This window comes from Patagioenas fasciata, chromosome 22, assembly GCF_037038585.1.
Source record: "Patagioenas fasciata isolate bPatFas1 chromosome 22, bPatFas1.hap1, whole genome shotgun sequence".
In the NCBI taxonomy this organism is placed as follows: Eukaryota; Metazoa; Chordata; class Aves; order Columbiformes; family Columbidae; genus Patagioenas; species Patagioenas fasciata.
The window spans coordinates 3,380,751-3,403,103 of NC_092541.1; the positions used below are offsets into that span (position 1 = coordinate 3,380,751).

Sequence of the window (22,353 nt, forward strand, 5' to 3'; positions counted from 1 at the left end):
GGTAACAAGTCCCCTGGGAGGCGCATCTGTTGCTTGTTCTTGCATCTTAGTCGTTCACCATACGGGAAAATCAGGTTTGACCGTACCAATATGGCGTCAAGAATCGGACCCGAGCCATTCTGTATTACTCATGCGCTCTCCGCTGCTCGGGAGGGGGTGTGTTCGGTGTCTGCGGCGCGGAAGTGACGCCATCACGCTGGGGGCGGTGAGCGGAAGGAGGGAAGCGACCATCTTTAGTGTCGGCGGCAGCGGCGGCGGGTTCCGATGCCGGCGGAGAAGATGGCGCTGGACGGGCCCGAGCAGGTGAGGGCGGGCCGGACCGGGTGGTGACCGCGGGCTGTGGGGGGCTCGGGTCGCGCTGTGGTGCCGCGGGGCTCTGCTGGCGGCGGGGCTGGTCGGGGCCCGGCGGACACGGTGACTCGGCGGGACTCGCCTCAGCCTCCCCGAGGGGACGGGGAGCGATCGGGCCTGAGGGGGGAGAGATGGGACTCCGGGTGAAGGAGGAAGAGGCGTGAGGGTGGGAACGGTGGGACCCGGGGGATAATGAGGCATTTGGGGCTGTAGAGAGAATAATGTAGAGCAGAAGTGTGATGGCAGAGGCTGAGGGACCTGGGGGGTTCAGCTGGGGAACAGGAGCTGAGGGGAGACCTTCTGATCTCTGAACTGCCTGAAAGGAGCTTGGAGCCAGGGGGCGTCGGGCTCTGCTCCCCAGGAACAAGCGCCAGGAGCAGAGGAAACGGCCTCAAGTTGCGCCAGGGGAGGTTGAGGTTGGATGTGGGGAACAGTTTTTTCCCCAAAGGGCTTGTGGGGCATTGGAACAGGCTGCCCAGGGCAGTGCTGGAGTCACCATCCCTGGAGAATTGGACAGACGGACATGAGGTTCTCAGGACATGGGGCAGTGCCAGGGGTGGGGGAATAATTGAACTCCATGATCTTGAGGGACTTTTCCAACCAAACTGATTCTGTGATTCTATGGAGTTGGCTGTCAACCTGGTGAGGCAGAAGGTGGGTTGGAGGGCAGGTGGGGACACAGAGAGGTTGGAGGGGGAGATGGGGACCAGAGGTACACCACGGAGCCTTGGCTGCTGAGCTCTGCTCTGTCACAGATGGAGATGGATGACGGGAAGGGCGGCACGGGGCTGCGGCAGTACTACCTGTCCAAGATCGAGGAGCTGCAGGTGAGCCCGTCCTGCCCGCGCTGGGGCTGCCTGGCCCTGAACTCACCTTTGGAGCCACCACAGCCTCTGCTGTGCTGACAGTGCCCCATTCTGGGGGAATTGCTGCCCCACAACAAGCAGAATCCAAACTTAGATGTGTGTGAGATGAATTTCAGTCCTATGAGCTCCTGCATGTGTGTGAGGTGGCCCTTGGCAGGGGGGTTTGACTGGCTAGGAAGGACTGTCCCCCTCTGGGTCCCTGTCCCCAGAGAGAGCCCATTGTGCTGGTGGTGCCATTGCTGCCCGGAATGCTGAGACCTCAGCAAAGCTTTTCTCCCGACAGCTCATCGTGAACGAGAAAAGCCAGAACCTGCGACGCCTGCAAGCGCAGAGAAATGAGTTGAACGCTAAAGGTGCGTCTGGGCTCCTCTCATCTTCCTTCATCTTTTGTCTTCCTTGCCCGGGGTTCACAGAATCAGAGAATATCCTGAGTTGGAAGAGACCCACATGGATCGTGGAGTCCAACTCCTGTCCCTGCCCAGGACACCCCACAGGTCACACTGTATGTCTGAGGACGTTGTCCAGTCTCTTCTTGAACACTGTCAGGTTGGGGCCGTGACACCTCCCTGGGAGCCTGTTCAGTGTCCAGCACCTCTGGGTGAAGAACCTTTCCCTCATGTCCAACTGACCCTACCCTGGCACATCTTCTGCCATTCCCTTGGGTTCTGTCACAGGCCACCAATGTTCTGTGACTGGTCCCACCCACAAGACTGGTGGCTCGTGGCTACTGTGGCAAATGCACCTTGGGAGGGGATCAGGGTGGCTGTGGCGGGTGCTGACGACTCCCTCTCCGCAGTGCGTCTGCTGCGGGAGGAGCTGCAGCTGCTGCAGGAACAGGGCTCCTATGTCGGGGAGGTGGTGAGAGCCATGGACAAGAAGAAAGTGCTCGTCAAGGTACGAGGCTGAGCTGTCCCGGGGGTGACAGACCCTCCCTGTGACCCCACGGGTGGGGATGAGCATGAGCATGAGCTCTGGGGAGATATAATGATCAAAAGACCTTGCGTGGGAGCTCTTTCTGTGGAGGGACATGTTGTAGTGGCTTTTCTGGGCCCAAACCTTTCCCAGAAATGTGGGAGGCACCTGTCTTGGGGCTTCCTGGGGACAGGAGGGACCATGGGATGTGGGTGGCCAAGCTCTTGGCTCCTTCCTTCTGCTCCAAGCAGCCAGTGTGGATGTTGGGAATGCGATGGGGGAATTCTCTGAGAAATAACTCTAACGGTGACAACCGCTGCCTTCCAGGTGCACCCGGAGGGGAAGTTCGTGGTGGATGTGGACAAGAACATCGACATTAATGATGTGAGTGTCCTGGGGACGCGGCTGGGCCCTTCTTGTCCCCTCCCCGCCATGGGGATGCTGAGCTCCCCTCTGCTCTGGTGATAGGTAACGCCGAACTGCCGTGTGGCCCTGCGCAACGACAGCTACACGCTGCACAAGATCCTGCCCAACAAAGTGGATCCTCTGGTGTCCCTGATGATGGTGGAGAAGGTTCCGGATTCCACTTATGAGATGATCGGGGGCTTGGACAAGCAGATCAAGGAGATCAAGGAAGTGATCGAGCTGCCTGTCAAACACCCGGAGCTGTTCGAGGCGCTGGGGATTGCCCAACCCAAGGCAAGTGGGGGTTGGGGTGTGTGGGACAGTATTTGGGGTGCTGTGGTGGTTTAAATACCTGGAGGGTGTGGAAAGTAAATGAGTAAGAGATTATAAACTCTGTGGGGAAGGCAAGATGACTCCAGGGAAGAAGGTCTTGGACTTCTAGAGCATGTGTTGGTGTTGGGCTCTTCTCCCAGGTGGCAAGTGATAGGATGAGAAGAAACGGCCTCAAGTTGCGCCAGGGGAGGTTGAGGTTGGATGTGGGGAACAATTTCTTCCCCAAAGGGCTGTGGGGCATTGGAACAGGCTGCCCAAGGCAGTGCTGGAGTCACCATCCCTGGAGGGTTGGACAGACGGACATGAGGTTCTCAGGGACAGGGGGTAGTGCCAGGGGTGGGTTAGCAGTTGGAAAGCCCCTCAAGATCATAGAGTCCAACCAAAACAATTTGATGATGCTGCCTGTGTCACTCTGGGGGTGTCCCCATGTCCCCCATCGGGATGTGGGTGTGGATTTAGGTGCTGAAGTCTCCCCGTTGCTGTTTCAGGGGGTGCTGCTCTATGGCCCCCCTGGCACAGGCAAGACCTTGCTGGCCAGGGCCGTGGCCCATCACACCGACTGCACCTTCATCCGCGTCTCAGGCTCCGAGCTGGTGCAGAAGTTCATCGGGGAAGGTAAATGCGCGTGGGGGGACTTGGGGTCCGGCGCCGGATTCTGGCAGGGACTCTCGCGGTGCTGGTGTCTGGGGTGGATGGAAGCGCCGCAACCGTGCTGAGCGATGCAGGGTGCCGGGGCTCAGCTCTCTCCACTCTGCCCTCTCCCCACAGGCGCCCGCATGGTGCGGGAGCTGTTTGTGATGGCACGAGAACACGCGCCCTCCATCATCTTCATGGACGAGATCGACTCCATCGGCTCCTCGCGCCTGGAAGGGGGCTCGGGGGGGGACAGCGAGGTGCAGCGCACCATGCTGGAGCTCCTCAACCAGCTCGACGGCTTCGAGGCCACCAAGAACATCAAGGTAGGAGGCTGCTGGCTATCCTGCTGTCCCCACGGCGGCAGTGGGACACAGAGTGGTGACTGGTTGTTGTCCCCATGTAGGTGATCATGGCCACGAACCGAATTGACATCCTGGACTCAGCTCTGCTGCGCCCTGGCCGCATCGACAGGAAGATTGAGTTCCCCCCGCCCAATGAAGAGGTAGGTGGGGGGGTCCCCTGTGGTCATGCCCCTCTCCCTGGGGACAACGCAGTGTCCCCAACCCTCCCCTGGCTGCTGCTCTCCACTAGGCCCGCCTGGACATCCTCAAGATCCACTCCCGGAAAATGAACCTGACTCGGGGCATCAACCTGCGCAAGATTGCGGAGCTGATGCCGGGGGCGTCGGGCGCGGAGGTGAAGGTGAGCTGGGGACACGGTGGTGACACTGGGGGGGTCGCAGAGCAGTGGGTGACATCCTTGTCTCTCACAGGGGGTGTGCACAGAAGCCGGGATGTACGCGCTGCGGGAGAGGCGGGTGCACGTCACGCAGGAAGACTTTGAAATGGCCGTTGCCAAGGTCAGTGCTGTTGGGAGGCAAAGCGGGGGAGGGGCACAAAGTGTCCTGGGTGACATTTGCAGGGACCTGGGAGCTGTGGGGACATGGCTCTGGGGACAGATGCCACCGTGAAGGGGTTGTCCCCAAGTTCTTAAGCTGTGAGTGACACAAGAGGTGGTGGACACTGATCTGGCAGGAGCGCCAGGCTGCAGCACCTGCCCTGTGGAGCGGGGGTGATGCTTGGTCACCGGGGTGGTTTTGGGGTGATTAGCACCCAAGTGGGGGGTGGTTGGAGGTGGGGAACCCAGTGTCTCCTCCTCCCCACCCAGGTGATGCAGAAGGACAGCGAGAAGAACATGTCCATCAAGAAGCTGTGGAAGTAATGGTGGAGCTGGGGCTGCGTTGTCTGGAATAAAGTGCTGCTCTGGTCACACCTGTGCACTGATTTGGGGTATGAGGGGGGAAATGGGGGACTAACACACACACACCGAGCTGCTGCTAACTGGTTTTATTAGAAAATATCCAAAATCGACAAAAAAACCAAATGGTTACACAAGAGGCAGAGCAGGCACCTGAGCCGGACACCCTGGGAATATGTAAACGCCCCCCCCCTTCCCCTCCTGCACCCCCGGAGTGGGGGGACCTGTGGGGTTAAGGCACTTCAGCGGGTGGTGGCCCCGTCCCCTCAGCCCAGCACTGGGGTCCCCTCGCTCCCCAGTATCTCCAGTTCTGACTGGGGCAGTGTGCTGAACCCCTCCGCCCCCCGACTTCGTGTCTCGTGAGTCACTAATTAGTAAAAGCAGTAGCGGGGGGTGGAGTCATCAACTGATTGTCAAAAACTTAATGCTAAAAACCTTGGTTACATATTAAAAAAGGAGAGTTAGGGCCGAGCAGCCCTCTGCGAACGGCACGAACCACTGCATAGATCCAGAACTCCATATATTAATCAGATACAAACCCACTGTACAAAAATGCTTATTTTTTTTCTTGTTTTTTTTTTTTCTTTTTATAAAACCTGGTCACAAAAATAGTGCAAAACGTTGGGCACCAGTGCAGGGAGGTCGGGGCTGGTGTTTGGAATGATGAAAAACTTTGGTTGAAGAAAAGCGGGGCAGGGCCCTGGGCTGGGGAGGGGGACAGGCAGCACCTCCCGCTCGGGGGTTTTGGCCGGGGGTGGGGGGGAGATGCGAAGGGCGCGATGCTAAAGCAACAGATGTTAACGCAGCAGCGGGATTTTGGGAGGCAGGGAAGCAGGGGACCCTCCGCACTCTGCCTGCGGCAAGGGGGGAGCCCAGGGGTGCGGGTGGCCCCGAACCCCCCCAGGCACGTGGGGTTTGTGCAAGTGCTGTTGTGTTTGATTCCAGTCGCAAGTACCGTCGGGCTCAGGCGCGGCGCGAGGAGCCCCCCAAGCCCCTTTAGGTGAGGCGGATCCCCAGCACTTGTTCCAGTTCCTGCCGACGCTGCTGGACCTGGATGAGAGGAGGGAGGGGGGGTCAGGGGTTGCCCCAGGGACCCCCCCCATATTTTATCCCACCCCCCAAGCACAGCGCTGAGCCCACCTTGGCAAAGATGTGTCTGCCCACAGCCTCCTGCGCCCAGGGCTGCTGGTAGAACTCGGCTCGTCGCTCCTCCTCGGGGTTCCCGATCACATCTGTTATGATCTGGGGTGTTGGGGACACGGGGTGAGGACCAGGGCTGCACTCCTTTGTGTCCCCCCCACCCAGCTCCATCCCAGGGTTTTACCTTGAGGTCCCTCCTCTGGGATTTGATCCATTCCTGGATGAAATCCTGCGGGTTGTTGCTGAAGCTCAGCATGAAATCGCGCTGCGTCTTCAGCTGGTTGATGGATTCGATGGTCTCGTGAATCTGGGGAGGTGACAAGGACTGTGAGAAGTGGTTGTGTCTCCCCACCCAGAAGAGGACATCAAGTTCCCTCCCGAGCTCTGTGGGACCCTAAAATGTCCCTTACACCCTGCAGGTCCCCACACCTTGGCATCCAGGGAGGCGATCTCCTGCTGGTTGGTGGTGGAAGCCAGGAAGTTGCTCATCTGAGCTTTCAGGGGATCGTCCACCTCCACGTCGATGTCGTAGCAGGCCGTCTTCTTCTGGTCGTTGGGGTCCACGCTGGGAGGAAACAGGGAGTTAGGGGGGGATTTGCACCAGCGGAGGTTGAGGTTGGATGTGGGGAACAATTTCTTCCCCAAAGGGCTGTGGGGCATTGGAACAGGCTGCCCAGGGCAGTGCTGGAGTCACCATCCCTGGAGGGTTGGACAGACGGACATGAGGTTCTCAGGGACATGGGGCAGTGCCAGGGGTAGGATAATTGAACTCCATGATCTTGAGGGTCTTTTCTAACTAACACGATTTGCTGATTCCCCTACTTAGCGCCTTGCCCTTGCTGCAGCTTTGGGATGGAGACCCTGCAGTCCCTGCCCCCCCTTCCCACACCCAACCAGGGGGACGCTCTGTGTCCCTGCACCCCACAGAGCCCCCAGCCCCTGGAACGCCGCCCCCACACCCCCTCCAGCCCCACCTGATGGTGTGGTTGATGATGATGGGATCCGGGTGCTGCAGCAGCCCCGCCAGTTTCATGGGGATCTCGGAGAAGCGCATGCGGACGCAGCTAAAGATCTGAGGGGGGGCAGAGCAGAACGTGAGATGCTTGTGGCCACCCAAAGGGCCAGGCAGGAGGGGGAGTCACCCAGCCCTGGTTTGTGCACAGCAAGCTGCTGGGTGCAAGCCAGAGCCTGGGGAAGGGCCATAAATTCAGATTGGAGTGTGTTTTGAGCCAGAAAGTGTTTTTTCTGGCTTTACTGTGTGGGGGATAGAGGGTCCTCTCCTCCCAAAAGCGTGTGGTGTGAGCGCTGACCTGGCGGAAGTAGCGGTTGCAGTTGATGTACTCCTTCTCGTGACTGTCCTGCAGCTTGTTGTGCTTGATGTAGAGCCAGAGCGCCTGCATGATGCTGGCGCGGGTCTGGGTGTGCACCCCCAGCAGGCGAGCCAGGCGGGGGTCCAGTTTGTACTGGGGGGGCTGCGGGGACACGCAGAGTGAGGGGGGGTCTGGCATTTGGCTCCACACGGCGCTTGTGTCCCCATAGGCTGTGAGGTCCGTGCCTGGAGCTCTGTGCTCCTCCCCACCGCCCCCCAGCCGCCTCATTTTAAGGCTCTGCCCCAGCCCAAGCCTGTTTGTCCCCACCAGACACCCCTGCATGGATGAGCCGTGCTGGAGAAAGGGCAACGGGGCACAAGCAGCACCCCTGGTGTCCCCACCTGGTGATCCAGCATGAGCAGCAGCGTGCACTTCACATTGACGTCGCCGGGACGCTTCACTTGGAAGCCGTCGGTCTCTTGGGTTGTGGGCAGCCGGTGCCACTACGAGAGATCAAGGGACACTGGTTAACTCCAGGACTTGACAAGCCACCCTGACAGGCTTTGAAATCTGCAGCCAGGAGCAGGGAGTGATGCTGCTGGGACTCGGCACAGGGGCCAACAGTCTGGATCCCCCCATTCTGGGCACTGGGGAGGTCAAACCGCAAATCCTGGGGTCAGCTTTGGGCCCCTCACACCAAAAAAGCCCTTGAGGTGCTGGAGTGAGTTGAGAGAAGGGACTGGAGCTGGTGAGGGGCTGGAGCACAAGTGTGATGGGAGTGGCTGAGGGACCTGGGGGGTTCAGCTGGAGAACAGGAGCTGAGGGGAGACCTTCTGATCTCTGAACTGCCTGAAAGGAGCTTGGAGCCAGGGGGGTCGGGCTCTGCTCCCCAGGAACAAGCGCCAGGAGCAGAGGAAACGGCCTCAAGTTGCACCAGGGGAGGTTGAGGTTGGATGTGGGGAACAACTTCTTCCCCAAAGGGCTGTGGGGCATTGGAACAGGCTGCCCAGGGCAGTGCTGGAGTCACCATCCCTGGAGGGTTGGACAGACGGACATGAGGTTCTCAGGACATGGGGCAGTGCCAGGGGTGGGGGAATGGTTGGACCTGATGATCTTGAGGGGCTTTTCCAACCAAAACGATTCTGTTTCTCAGATCACAGCCCTGGCAGCCTGATTCCCATCACCTGCGGATAAGGGCTCTTTCCACCCTGCCCAGGGTGCAGATCCAACGCAGGGAGCTCCCGTCTCACCTCCACCAGATGGTTGTCTGGCCCGTACAGCTCTTTGTCCAGCTCGATGACGAGGCTCTTGAAAAAGGAGGAGAATTTCCTCTTCTGCTTGCTGGGCTGCAAAACAGAGTGGGAGAGGCTCAGCCTGACCCCAGCCCACACACACCTCCAGCACCCAGGGGGCTGCGCCCCCCATTTGTCCCCCACAACCCATCCGTCCCTGCCCGCAGCCTCACGTCCTCCAGCAGTTTGCCCTCCACACGTAGCTCCCAGGAGGCCACGCGTTCACCGCCCTCCCCTTCTTCTTTGGCCGGGGTGAAAGTGTTGGAGATGTAAATCCTGAGCTTCCGCTTTTGCTGCGGAGGAGGAAAACAGAGAGGGGGATGCTCAGAGTGAGAGGGTGGCTGGCAGCACCCACAGCAGCACCCACCTCGTAGCCCCCCAGCCCTCCCAGCTAGCCAGGGCCACCACGCACCGTCAGTGGTTTCTTTATGGCCTCCTGAATCTCCATCCTCTTCCGAGCGATGGTTTGGTCCAGCTTGCGCTCAAAGGCGAGGAGGTCCATGTAGGCCTGGGATTCTGGGACCAGCTCCCGGATCTGGCAAATGGAAAAGAGCGGTCCCTCGTGTGCTGGGACGGGGCTGTGTCCCCACCACCAGCCCCAGCAATGCTACTGGTGCTGGGCTGACAGGCCAAGGAGTCACTGAGTGACACATAACAGCACCCATTTCTCATTTTAAACGAGAAGCACAGCCTTGTAAGGCTCTGCTCGCACAGAATCACAGAATGGTCTGTGTTGAGGGGACGTTCTCAGCTTCCCCAGTGCCCCCCCTGCCATGAGCAGGGACATCTTCACCAGCTCAGGTTGCTCAGAGCCCCGTCCAGCCTGGCCTGGGATGTCTCCAGGGATGCTTCATCCACCACCTCTCTGGCCAACCTGGGCCAGGCTCTCACCACCCTCAGGGCAACAATTCCTGCCTCATGTCCGGCCTGAATCTCCCTCCTTTAGTTTCAAACCATCACCCCTTGTCCTATCACAACAGGTCCTGCTCAAAAGTCTGCCCCATCTTTCTTCTCGGCCCCTTTTAAGTCCAGAAATGCCCCACTAAGGTCTCCCCGGAGCTTCTCTTCTCCAGGTTGAACACCCCATCACATCACAGAGCTCTGTTTGGAGCCTGTCTCTGTGCCCAGTGTCACATGCAGGTCATAGATTGTCAAAAGGGACCCCCAGGAGGGGTTTGGGGTCCTCCTGGGTTCTCCACCCCACACTACGGCTGCTCCTTGCTTGTCCCAAGTCCCGCTTGTCCAATTTGTGTGCACCCCAAACCTCTCCTGCCACCCCAGAGGAGGGGACAGATCCTCCAGGTCTGTTTGTGACGGAGCAGAAGTGCTGGCAGGTGGGATGCAGCTCAGCAAGATCCTCATCACCCCGGCTGCACCAACATTGCCCCAGCATCTCTGCTGCTTCCGCACACCCACAGCAGCGCTCACCCTCTGCGGCAGGACCTTGTCAGCCATCTTCCTCCTTTTCACCCTGCAGAAAGCACAGAGACAGGCACAAAATAATCAAAGCACCAGCACTGTAAGCTCTCGCAGGACACCTTGTCACCCGCCTGGTGGGAAGCTGCTGCACCTTCTCTGCTTGGGCAGGTTTCAGGACAACGCTGAGCTCTGCTCATACACCAGCAGCGTGGTAGCTCTTTTGTCCCCATCCAGGCCAGGAATGGGGCCAGGCTGTGGGGACAGCAGTCACGGTGGCAGTGCCACTGGGGACAGCTCAGTGTGAGCCAGGTGAGGAGGTTCCCGCTGCAGGGAACAGGTCTGGGGGCTGCTCGGGGTGACAGGGACTTTGGACTTGCAAGAAGAACCGGAAAGTACAGGAGCCAGAGATTATAAAGCCAAGATGACTCCAAGGGAGAAGGTCTTGATCATCTAGAGCATGTGTTGGTGTTGGTCTCCCCAAGGAACAAGCGCCAGGAGAAGAGGAAACGGCCTCAAGTTGCGCCAGGGGAGGTTGAGGTTGGATGTGGGGAACAATTTCTCCCCCAAAGGGCTGTGGGGCATTGGAACAGGCTGCCCAGGGCAGTGCTGGAGTCACCATCCCTGGAGGGCTGGACAGACGGACATGAGGTTCTCAGGACATGGGGCAGTGCCAGGGGTTGGGGAACGGTTGAACTCGATCTTGATGGTCTTTTCCAACCAAAATGATTCTGTGATTTGATATCTCCAGGGAAGGAAATCCAGTCCCTGGTTCAGTTTGCTTCACTGCTGCCACTTGCTGAAGGTACCGCAGGGCGGGAGCGAGGAGAAGGTGGCACAAGGCAAAGCTGCAGCGAGTTCCTGCCGGCAGGGCCGCGGTCCTGACCTCCCTCTCTGCAAGTGCCCGTCACATCCTCCCAGCGCTACAAACAAAGCCCAGTGCCAGGGGCTCACTTCAAAACAGCTTAAAACAAGTCAACACTGTCACGGTGGGGCTGAAATCATCATGGATAGAAGCAGCGGAGTGGTCTCTAGAGCCACAGAATGGCTGCAGCCTTGCTCAGAGCCATTTTTTCTCTCTCCAGGGCCCTGGGCTCTCCTTTCACCCCTCACCCCACTGCCCCACTAAACTCACGCTCAACGCCTGGGTACACAGGGAAATGTCCTCCTGTTCTGCCGCACACGTGAGCGACAGACGGGGCAGAGTCCAGGTCCCTTTTCCTGGGCAGCAAACGTGGGCGTTTGCGGTGGCCAAGGTTCGTTAGCTGCTCTGTGGCCGCTGGCACAGGAGGACACATCAGGAGGGCAGCCCAAGCGAAAAGAGGGGGGCAGAGCACTTCTCGGAGCTCTTTTTGCTGCATTAAATCCTTCCCGCCCTGCGGGGTTTGGCCACGCCATTCGCGACTGGCAGTTCCTGATGCCTGCAGCCAGCCGGGAGCAGGGATGCTCGACCAGCTGAGCTCGGCTCATCCCACGCAGCCTTATCTGGCCGCTGACGTCCTTGCCTGGTGGCGAGCTGCCCCCTGTCCTTAATCCCCACCTTGGTGTGGAGCAAGGAGGCTGTGACACCCTGCATAGGGATAACAGAGCCAGGCGAGCTGTTGGCTGCCGGTCCTGCTGCACAGACTGTGACCTGAGGATCCATTAGGACCAAGGGACCCTGCGCTGAGAAACAGCCTCCAGCAATCAAGAAGCCCTCGTGGAAAACAGAAAGGGAGCAAAGGGATTAGCGGCGCTGTAAACAAGCGAGGAGCAGCTGGCACAGCCCTGCAGCTCAGTGAAAACAGCCCCAACAGTCCTACCGAGAGCCGCAGCTCTGGGGAGCATCTCTGCAACCTGTCACCCCTGTCCCCCCGTTTCCAGCCACGTCTGTGCTGCCGGAACCAGCACAGAGCCCTGTGAGAATCACAGAATGGTTTGAGTTGAAGGGACCTGCACATGTCACCCAGTGCCACCCCTGCCATGAGCAGGGACATCTTCACCAGCTCAGGTTGCTCACAGCCCCGTCCAGCCTGGCCTGGGATGTCTCCAGGGATGGTTCATCCACCACCTCTCTGGCCAACCTGGGCCAGCTTCTCACCACCCTCAGGGCCAACAATTCCTTCCTCATGTCCAGAGGAGGCGGAAAGACTCTGAGCAGCCAGTGCTGGAGCCTCTGGCGAGCACAAACACGTGCAGCGAGGCTTTTTGGTTACCGCTGTGGAGCTCAGAGATGTGCTGGGGAGCAGGAGGGTGCTGGCCCCTTACCCTCTCCTCTGGGCAGGCAGCGGCGGCTGGGCCTGGGGGGTGAGCAGGCGCTTCCTGAAGGGATCCATCATGGACTGCGGCAGGCCGGGCCTCAGCGGGGACGCTGCTCCGTACGGGGGCGCTCCCGGAGGTCCCACCTGCAGCCCCGCCATGGGCATCCGGCTGCCGGGAGGCATCCCCGGGCGCTGGAGGGGAAGAGAAGAAAGGAAGAACGTGCGTTAAACACAGGCTTGGAGCAGCCAACACCATCTGCTCTCTTGCTTCTTTTTTGGGAGAGATTCCCAAGGCTGTAACCTGCTCCGAGGTGACAGTGAGGGACAGAGAAAGGAGGACAGCAGCTGCAGCCTTCCTGGCTGCACTAAAAGCAGTGGGGAAGCAAGACGGGGATGAGCAGAAGCCACTGAGCGCTGGGTAAGCCCAGCCTGGCAGCAGAAGTTGTCGATGGCCCTGAGCCACCACCACGCAGGAGATGTGGGACCTGGGATGTCACTGGAGCCATTGCCCGCAAAGCCAACACACCAGGGACATCAGGGGCTGTGCTGCGGGTTGTGCCGTGGGTTCCTCTCCAGAAAGCAGCGGTGTTATCAGATGCAACACCCGGGAGGGGAGCAGGGCGATCTCAGCTCCTAACAGCACCAGTCGCCAGGTGGGAAGGAGCTCCCGGTCGCAAGGGATGGAAGCAACAGCTCAAACAGCTCACTGCTGCCAGCTCTGCCATCATTCTTCCCCCTCCAGGGACCCAGAAAGGCCATTTACGATACACAACGCAACAGGAACCACGCACAGCCCCTCCGCAGCCCCTGGAGTGGAGCGGTTTGTGCCACCAGGTCTACACCCCACGCAGCACCCCCACAAGCGGTCACAGCACCCCGGCCGTCCCGACGTGCTCCGACCTGCTCCACCGCGGTCCGAGCCAACAGCCTCCTGGATCCTTTGATCCTGCAGCTCGCTGCTGCCAAGACGGGAGGCTGGGAGAGCCACCGAGCCAGCAGAGCAACATTTCTGCCCTGCCGCAGGCTCCTCGACATGCCAGGACACCCCCACGCTCCCCTCCCACCGCCCGCTGCCATGGGGAGACCTAACGAGGCTGCTTCGTTATCCCAAAGGAGCCCAGCAAGGCAACAACGTGAGTTGATCAACTTATGTGCATACAGGCATTAAACTCAGCGTGAACCCCGGGCACAGGAGGGCTGGGGGCACAAGACAAGCGCCGGCAGCCTCTCCATCCTCCGCAGCTTTCGTGGGCAGAGGGGACGTTGGTTTGATGGTGCTGGAGCCAAAACCCACTCACCTGCTCCCCAAAAAGCTGGTAAAGGCGAAAACAAGAGCGTGAGTTGTTCATGCTCCGGAGCCTGAGGCCATAGGAGTCTCTGCAAGGAGATCCCAAAAATACATCAACCGCCGCATATTGCGGCTGGGAAGCTGAGCAGCAGCAGGTCTCGGGATTAGTGCCGCACGTGGAAGTTCAGAAACAGGGAGGGCAAGCGTGGGTTGAGCCCGTTACACAACCAAAGCCCTGTCTGCACCTCTGCCCAGCCTGCTTTTGAAGCAGCACCTCGAGCCCAGGCTCGCCAGCCTGCCCTGGCTGCAAGGAGCTCGTTTCTTCCCCCAAACAGCCCCAGAGTTTCTCCCCTTTCCATCGGCCACATTTGCGCAGCTCCTCGCGACCATGGGGAACCGCGGCGGCATCGCCAAGAGCTGAGCGCGGCCACAGCGCCTCCTCTTCCGCCAAAAATCGCAAGGCACGAACACAGTTCCTGCGGGTTTATCACGAAATCCTCCGTGGCAGGGCCAGGAGAAGCGGCACCGAGATCCACACCCTTTGCAGAATGTAATAAACACAGATGGTGGTAAATACTACGGGAGGACAGCGCTCCCGTAACCGTACCGACTCAGCCACGGGGGCTTCTGGAGAACAGATAAACCGGGAGAAGAGGCTGTGAAACTTTCCATGGGAAATTTGGGAGCTCCCCAAAAAGCTGTGTAGCGCCAAGGCTGCGTGCAATCACCTGCAGCTCCCTAGAGCCACCACAAGCATGGAGAAGGCAGAAGCTTTTGAGGACGCCCTTAATCCTGGGTGTTTCTCAAGCTCATGCAGAAGATCAGTGCCATGAAGAAACTGGTCTGAGGTCAGGCTGCCTCCCAATGTGACAACATATGAAGCTTGTCTGGAATAAAATGTGACATGGCCAAGGCAGCGCTCACCATCACGACACTGTGAGTGCTCTCTTACCTCCCTCTGCCACTCCACAGGTCACATTTCTGACCTACCCCTCAAATCTGGAGGCTGGCTGAAGTTGGTTGAGAGAATTTGAGTGCTCTACACAAGGAACAGCACCTTGTGCAAGCTCTCCTGTGCATCCATCTGCTCTTCAGAGTGTGAGAAACCACTCGGTTGCAAGAAGAGGAGCCAATTCTGTTGGCGGGGAGAGGTTCAGCACAAGGACCAACAGATCTGTCACACTTCAACAGCACCTCTACAAACATCCGAGAACCATCAGCCGCAATTACGCTGCCGGGGGAGCAAGATCCAACCCAGCAGTGAGCCACATCTGATCACTTGGACAAGCGAAAAAGAGAAGGCAGAATTGTCTCCGTGATTTATTTTTTCCTCTCAGTTTATTCTCAAGATTCGCGAATTGCTAATGGTGAAGCCTATGGGCAAAGCGGGGCCAGCCTCTGCATTGTGTTCAATCAGCGGCTGCACCCCTGTCCGGGGGGGGTCTCTGCACCCCTGTCCATTGGGGTCTCTGTCCTCTCCCCTCCTGCCCAAAGGCTCCTCAGACTCCACTCACAAACCCAGCACAGCCTTAAATCCTTGGCTAAGCCACAAAGCTGCATTACAGCCCCAGCGTGGTAAAACCGGCCCCCAACTCCCTTCGGAAGGTCTGGAAATTAGCAGGATGCGAGAAGGCTTAAGTACAGGAAATTTTATTAGACCAGCTCAAAGCAATGAGAGCTTCCTTGGCTCGTTCCTGCTGGACACCCCTTGTCCCTCTGTCCTTCCCCATCCCCTCCGGGTACTGCCCTGTCCCCCCCGTCCCTGCCGTGGGGCGGACAAAGGGCAAACCTCATCAGCTCAGCTCCGAGGAACGAGCTGGACCTCGTCCAGCCTTTCCCCGCAGAGCGCGAGCGGGGCCGTTTGGAAATGGGACAAAAAACAGCTTGTTTCTGTTCGCTGCCAAAGGCGAAGGAACGAACTGGGGCTGGCTGCGGTTTAGCGGTTCATCCCAGGTCAGCGCACGGGCCGCGGGCGTTCGGGGAGCTCTGCTGGGATCCAGCTTTGGTTGGATGCAACGGGAGGCTGGAAGGTTTCCCGATGGATGCTCGTTGGCGTGACAGGAGCCTCCCCGCCTGCCCAAGGCCCCTTCTTGAGGAAGGACAGGCCAGAAATCAGAGCCTGGTAGCAGAGAGGAGAAACAAGGGGAGCAATAAATCACAGGACGGATCTGCAAGACGAAGGCGAGGCTGAAGCAAAGCAGCGTTTCAGAAAACAGCTTGAGAGTCTCTTCATCCTCCTTCCAAGGCCACAGCTCCTTTCCTGCAGCTCCCCAACGAGGGAGAAAAGGCTCTTCCCGATGTTTTGGTCCATCTAGAAAGGCACAAGCCAACTCTGTGCACGTTAAATCAGGGAGCGAGAGCCCACACGCACCCTGGCCCCAGGCTTTGGGAGCAGAGCCCTGGACAGACGCCAGGCAGCAACGGATCTTCCTGCAATTCCTCCCCGCTTCCCATTAGGACGGACGCAAAAACCCTGTTCAAATGGGATCTCAGCTCCACGCCAGGCTGGTCTTGAGGAGAGCTCGGCTTAAAGCCACCGCTCAACTCGGGGCTTTGCGTGGATTGGGACCAACTGAGTCACCCCCCCAAAATGATGCTTTTCCCCCTCTTTGTTCTTATCTGTGAGCAAATCCCTCTTGGGAGGGTGCCAAGAAGAGCTGGGATTGGTGCTGGCAGAGATCTTCATCTGGGAGGCGTTGTTGCTGAGATGCTGTTGGACGCTGCAGGCTCCTGAGCAGCACCTCGCTCCCAGCAAGCCCTCAAACTGCCCCAACACAGCTCGTCACGCTTGGAAAACCTGATACAGGAGGAGCTCCAGGAGTCAGATGGCTTCTCAGCTAAAAACCGTGGACGAGGAAGTAGTAAATTAAAGGGAGAAGGGCAAAGCAACAGGGAAAGACACTGAGCAGATGTAGGACATGTGCTGGGAGCAGAGACGTTTGAGTCCAGACCAACCTGCCCGTCTGCGGCCCCACAGCTGAAGCTGCAGATGTTCCAGGTCAGAGAACGGAAAGGTCACGGGGATTCAAATCCCAACGGGGGTGTTATTGCAAGCGGGAACAAAGAACAAAGGTGTTGGGTTCCTGCTTGAAGCTCTGGCAGCCTCTAACGCAGAGATGGGTGCCTGGTATAAAACCCGCTTTGGGTGCAGCTGCAGTGCTGAACTGTTGCCCAGGGAACGGCTCCGAGAGCTCCCGAGAAGGTCCTGTGGAGGAAGATGGAGCGAGGGGCATCCAACAGCAAACTCTGGAGAGGTTTTCCACCTACAACTTCACTGTCACGTTTCCCCAGGAGAAGGAAAGGGTGCTGTGGTCTCTGTTCTTGCCTTCCCCCTTCCTGCTCCGGCAGGACAGCGTCCATCTGCTTTGGATCACGACTTGAACTAACTCGAGGCTCAGTCTGTGATGAAACCTGCCTTGGAAACCATCTCCCTCGGGAAGGGTGGGGTCACGCAGCCCAAGCAGCATCGCAGCTTTTCTGTGCATGGTTCTGGTGCAGCTCCAGCCCTGGCTGTTGTCCCCAGGCCCCTTCAAGCCAAACCGAATCACTCCATGAGCAGGAACAGTTTTCCTGGGCTCACAAGAAGATGGGGTGGATCTCTCCCGTGCCACCCTACACCTTCTCCAACACGTCCAGGCTACTCCACCTTCCACCGGGCTCCATGCCAGCATCCCACACTTCTCCGGCTCCTCATCCCGGATACCTTGAGTTTCCTGGAGTTTCTCCCCAAAGCACGACTCCGCTTTCCTTCACACTGCCCAGGGATGGGATCACTGACCTGCAGCTGCTGTCAGGGCCAGGAGCTGCTTGGACTGCAAAATCCTCCCTGTCCCATCGACACTGGGCTCTTCCTTACCAAAAAGTGCCAAAAAAAACCCCTAAATGTGTCACCTAACAAACCACTTTTTGCCACCTCTGTGCACCAGTGAAGCATGAGCACAGGGCAAAGCCGAGGCTGGAGTGCGGCTTTGCAAAGCCCTGTCTTCGCTACACAGAGCTGAGCTCGCTCCCTGCCACAGCGTCGACCCGATAACTGGGGAAAAATCTCTCCTAAGCCTGAAACAAGCACCTGAACAAACAGAAGAAACGCTCCTTTTTGCCAAATCTACGCTGGCTGGCACAACCTGGACGCTGGGGGCTGGGATTCGGCCTTGGCACAGGGAGTGGGACGGGGGGGTCTGCGGGCAGACCCGGCACCGAGGAGCCTGATGGAGCTCGGTTATCATCCTCCTCCTGGAAAAACCCTCTGCTTTCTGCTCCGGGAACACCAGCTCCCAAAAGGGACACCCCAGGGGAGTCGTCCTCTTGAATTCCCTGCTTGAGCCACCAGTAAACAACCAGCAGGCATGCAAGGATGTCGAAAGGACGAGCGTATGGTTAATAATCCCATGATTAAAGAGCCCTTAAGCGCTCGCCGGCGTGGATGAGGCCTGTTGTGTCTCCTAGTGCCCAAATAATGAAGTTCTTCATCAAGCCAGGCCCTAACGAAGCAGAAAAGTCCTCCGGGTATGGCAGGGATGGCCACAGCAGGGGAGGGGCTGCTTCTCCCCAGCTGGGGGAATTGCAAAACAAAGGGCAGACCCCTCTGGATCCGAACCCGCTCTCCCTTCCCATGCGTGCGATCTGCCCGCCAGATGCAGCTCCCGGCCAGACACGAGGAGCTCGCCGCCAGCCCCAGGGCTCAACCGGCCTCACCGCCTCCCGCACCGGCTCATCGGCGCCAGACACCACGCTCGGTGTCCATCGCCCTGTGCTCCCAACACCTGCGACCATCGCGGTGCTATTACAGGAGGGGAAAAAACAAGCATCTGTCAGGCTGTTTAACCACAGTTTCCCGGTTGGATTCGCAACAGAAGGTCAGGGAAAAACCATCGAGCGCCCGCTCAGCCCCAAACGCCTCCGAGTCGAGTTACCCACGGTCCACGCTCGCACCAGCCTCGCTGCGCCATCTCGGCTTTTAAAGCTACGGGGAGGCGGAGGGGGGGGAAAGTTGTTTCCTCATCTTGTATTAATAAAGTTTACGAGCTGGAAATTCCCCCGGCTCGATTTATTTCTCGAGTTTTAGTTCATGCAAACCAGGCGATCGGCGGCGGGTGAGGACGTGTTTGTTGCACAACCGGGCTCTCCTCCATTTCGAGCCTGGAAGATTGTGCTTTACCCCACAAACCTCATAACAAAACATAATCATCCCATGCGCACGAGCGAACCGACAAGCTGCGTGTGCAAGCGGGAGGCGGAAACGTGCGTGTACATCAGGATATACTTCCTATAAGAAGTTTTCAGGCTGGAGAATGAGCGGTTTCTTCTGCTTTTTGAGGACTTTCTCCCAGTTTTAGCAGTGCCCGCTTTCCTCACCCACTTAAATATCACCCGTTTCTTCTCTGAACCGTCACCATCACTGAAACCGCAGGGAAACGGGTTTCGAGGCGTCCCCGTGCGAGGGGAAATGGCTGCGGAGCCGGAACGGGGTGCGGGGCCCCCGGGGGGGTCTCAGCGGCCACCGGGACCGGGCACCGGCTGCTCCCGGGCGGTGCGGCCCGGGGGGTGCGTTCGGTGCCGCCGCCTTAACTTTTAGCGGGGAGGTTGTGAAGAGGCTGGAAAGGGAGACGAGACGAGTGGAGGTGTCCTGGATAAAGGCGGCTAGAAAATAACGTTACCGGGGATTTTAGGCAGGGGCAACGGGGCAGGCGGGCCCTGCGAAGGCCCCAACGGCCGGCCCGGCGCCCTCCACACCCGGAGCGTCTCCGCTAAGCCTGTTCCCATCACACCGCCTCCCCATCCCCCTACCCCGAGGCCTCCTCACCTGGTACTGCGCGGCGGCCGGGCCCATGGGGCGGTATCCCGGGGCGGTGGCGGCAGCGGGAGCCGGGCTGGGGCCCCGCATGATGGCGGGCCCGGGCCCCGGGGGCGGAGGGGCGGCGGTGGGGGGCAGCGGGCTGAGCGGGAAGGCGCCTCGGCCGGCCATGGCGGGGCGGGAAGCCCCCGCCCGCGCTGTTTACTCGGAAGCGGCGGCGGCGGCGCCCGGAGACGGAGTCAGAGAGCGGCGCCCACTGGCCCCGCCCCCCGCACAACTCCACCCACACGCACAGTGACCCCGCCCCTCCCGTGAAAAGGTTCCGCCTATCTACGGAAAGGCTCCGCCCCCCGTAGTGACCCCGCCCCCTCGCAGTGACTCCGCCCCTCCCGCGGAAAAGGCTTCGCCCCCAGGCATGGCCCCGCCCACCCCACGGCCGTGCGCGTCTGTGCGTGCTTGTGTGTGTGCGTGCGCGCCCGTGGCCGTGCAGGTGGGCAAACGTGTGTGCAAACGTGTGTGCAAATGTGTGTGCAAGCGTGTGTGCAAGGGGCGGGCTGGCATGTGGGTGTGCAGGTGAGTGTGAGAAACCGCGGACAGAAGGGTGCGGGCGTGCGTGCACACGGGTGTGGGTGCACAGACACGCAAGGGGGGGATGCTGGTGTGAGTGTGTGTGTGTGCGTGCAGGCACATCGGTAGATGTGCACGCAGGTCTGATTGCACTTGTGCGTGGGTGTGCATGCGTATCAGTGTGCAGACATGGGGGTTTGCAGATGTGTGTGGAGGTGTAAGCGTGTGCAGGTGTGTGCGTGTGCAGGTGTGTGCATGTGCAGGTGTGTGCATGTACTGACATGGAGGGGTGCAGGTTTGCTTATGTGTGTGCAGACACATGCGTTGACAGACACGACTGTGAAAGCATGTGCGTGCGGGTGTGCAGGTGGACTTGTGTGTGCGGACGTGTGGAGATGTCTGCATTTACCGACACGAGTGTGAATGCATGTGGGTGTGCAGCTGTGTGTGCAGATGTTTGTGCATGCAGGTGTGGGTGGGCAGATGTGCGTGCAGGTGTGTAGGTGTGCAGGCATCCTTGTGTGTGTGCACAGATGTGAGTGTGAAAGCACGTGCGTGTGCATGTGCACATGAGGTGTGTGCATTTGCAGGCACGAAGTCTCCCCCATTTGCACAAGCAGCACGTGCACGTGCACGCATGTGTGCAAAGCCACGCACGTGCACAAGACACGCAAGTTGTTCAGCTGCCGGGTCGCTCTCTGCGCTGGCATCGCAGCCTTGCTGTGGATTTAGCTGCTGGCTGCCGTCCCAGCAACTCCGCCGGTGGTTTTGGGGAGGTTTCTGGGATTTTCGGGGCAATCTGGGTGCTGTGTAGTCCCTGTTTGGTGAAGACACCAGGATGGGCAGTAAAAGTGATGATGGCTGTTCCCTCCAGCGGCTTCACAGGAGTGTCCTGGGTACCAGGCGCAGGCAAAACCCATCCGAATGTGACGGCGAAGCCTCTTTGCATCACGGTTGTCACTGAATATCTTCCCCTGCACAGTTGTCCTACGTATAAACAGGTCAGAAAAGGCTCCTTTCAGCCCTTTTCTTCTTGCAGGGCTAAAGTCCTTTGTCCCAGTCTCATTCCTGTTGACTTCTCAGCTCCAGGACAATGGGTGTTCGCTCCCATGAAGGACACACGTGGCTCTGCCGTTCATCGGTGCGACCGCCGAGATGAATTCCCAGCTTTCAGAGCAGGATGTGCTGGGCACCAGTTGCCTTCCCCATAGCAAAACCATTCTCCAGGGTGCAGAGCTGCTTTGCCTACTAATTCGTACAAAATAAATGGAAAACAGAGAAACCTCATGTCTTTTTTAGTTTTACTGAAATGTAAAAGATGCTCCTAAACCCAAATAAACTTCTGGAAGGAAGGGAGATAAACAAAAGGCTTTAAGATGAAGAAATGCCAGCACAACTGCAATTTAATTTGCCTGCAATGCAGTCAGTAGGTACAAGGCATCCTGCTGCGGTGCCGCAGGGCCCTTGCAGAAGTGATGGGCTTTCTGGGAAAGGAGGCGAGGATTAGGGCTTCATTGCTTTTCCAGCTCTGTTTTCATTCCTGTCATCTCACCATGAGCGCACGGAAACCCCCAGGACTTGGGGACAAGCACAGGCCAGCAGCCAGGACACCAGGTTCTCCTCCCGTCCCTGGTTTGCTGAGTGACCTTCAGCAAGTTGCTTCTTTTCCCTTCTCCTCAATTTCTCTACCCCTTTTGCAGTGGGAAATGCTCCATCCCAGCTCTCCTGCTCTGGCTGCTGCTGGCAGGAGGTTTTTCTGCATGGGGCAAATAAACCACAGGACCAGTTTCCCAGCAGGAACGCAGAGCCAGGCAGAGCAGGGACATCTCCCCAGGGGCTTCCACTCTCTAGTGGGTGCATATTTGCCGTTGTTTTGTTGTCTGAAAACTTTGGTTGCTTCAGCACTACCTCTCTGTTTCAGTCCATCTCCAGGGATCAGCAGGGATCTGACAAAAAGCCTACTTTCCTTTTTCCCTTCCTGCAGAAAGTCAGGAGACCCCAGCCATGCTGAGCACAAGACCATCTCTGCTTACTCGGATGCTGTTTTTACATCTCCTCTTGTGTCATTTTCCGAGGTGTGGAGACCCCATCAATTACTTTGCTGGAGTTCCTCTTACAATTCTGAACTTTTCCAGCATCCTGCCAGGTGCCAGATCATTAGCATGTGGGTCAAAGCCCAGAGGATGCTGATTAAAAGACCTTCCCTTTGTCAACTAAGAGCAAACGTGATTACTCTTGCTTCTTCTCCTATTATGTGGCACAGGCTGAAGCCTAATTAGCAAGAACTTGTTCGTCAGTGTAAGTGAAGCTCGGTGCCTCTCTGGAAAGGCTGTTTGTTCTCACTTGTCTGCATGGACCAGGGGAAACTTCCTCTCTGGATGAAAAGTCAGGAGCATCCTTTGCATATTTTTCAATTAAACCTTCCTTTCTGGAGGTCAGCACAGTCCCTGGAGGCAGATACAATTAACATATAAATTGCAAATCCATGCCAGCGGCCAGTTCGTACTTTGGGGATGGAAGGGAGATATTTAGCTTATCACAGTAAC

The 22,353-nt window shown here is 58.3% G+C and overlaps 2 protein-coding genes across 2 annotated transcripts; one reads left to right on the forward strand and one right to left on the reverse strand.

Moving 5' to 3' along the window:
* The first annotated feature begins 153 nt into the window (after positions 1-153).
* Positions 154-4,772, forward strand: PSMC5 (proteasome 26S subunit, ATPase 5). The gene is made up of 12 exons (XM_065856174.2): positions 154-303; positions 1,107-1,178; positions 1,501-1,570; positions 2,014-2,111; positions 2,457-2,513; positions 2,598-2,828; positions 3,356-3,482; positions 3,636-3,826; positions 3,907-4,005; positions 4,095-4,205; positions 4,276-4,362; positions 4,671-4,772. Exons 1-12 carry the CDS (start codon positions 265-267, stop codon positions 4,722-4,724), a joined length of 1,236 nt encoding a protein of 411 aa, XP_065712246.1. The 5' UTR covers positions 154-264; the 3' UTR covers positions 4,725-4,772.
* A 62-nt stretch (positions 4,773-4,834) lies between these two features.
* On the reverse strand, positions 4,835-19,503 carry SMARCD2 (SWI/SNF related BAF chromatin remodeling complex subunit D2). Its single transcript, XM_065856173.2, has 13 exons — positions 19,250-19,503; positions 12,166-12,350; positions 9,931-9,973; positions 8,915-9,037; positions 8,676-8,795; positions 8,461-8,556; positions 7,612-7,713; positions 7,211-7,372; positions 6,875-6,972; positions 6,330-6,465; positions 6,085-6,207; positions 5,901-6,002; positions 4,835-5,810 (listed from the first exon to the last, which is right to left on the reverse strand). The coding sequence occupies exons 1-13, from the start codon at positions 19,409-19,411 to the stop codon at positions 5,757-5,759; spliced, it is 1,506 nt and encodes a 501-aa protein (XP_065712245.1). The 5' UTR covers positions 19,412-19,503; the 3' UTR covers positions 4,835-5,756.
* Between the last annotated feature and the right edge of the window lie 2,850 nt (positions 19,504-22,353).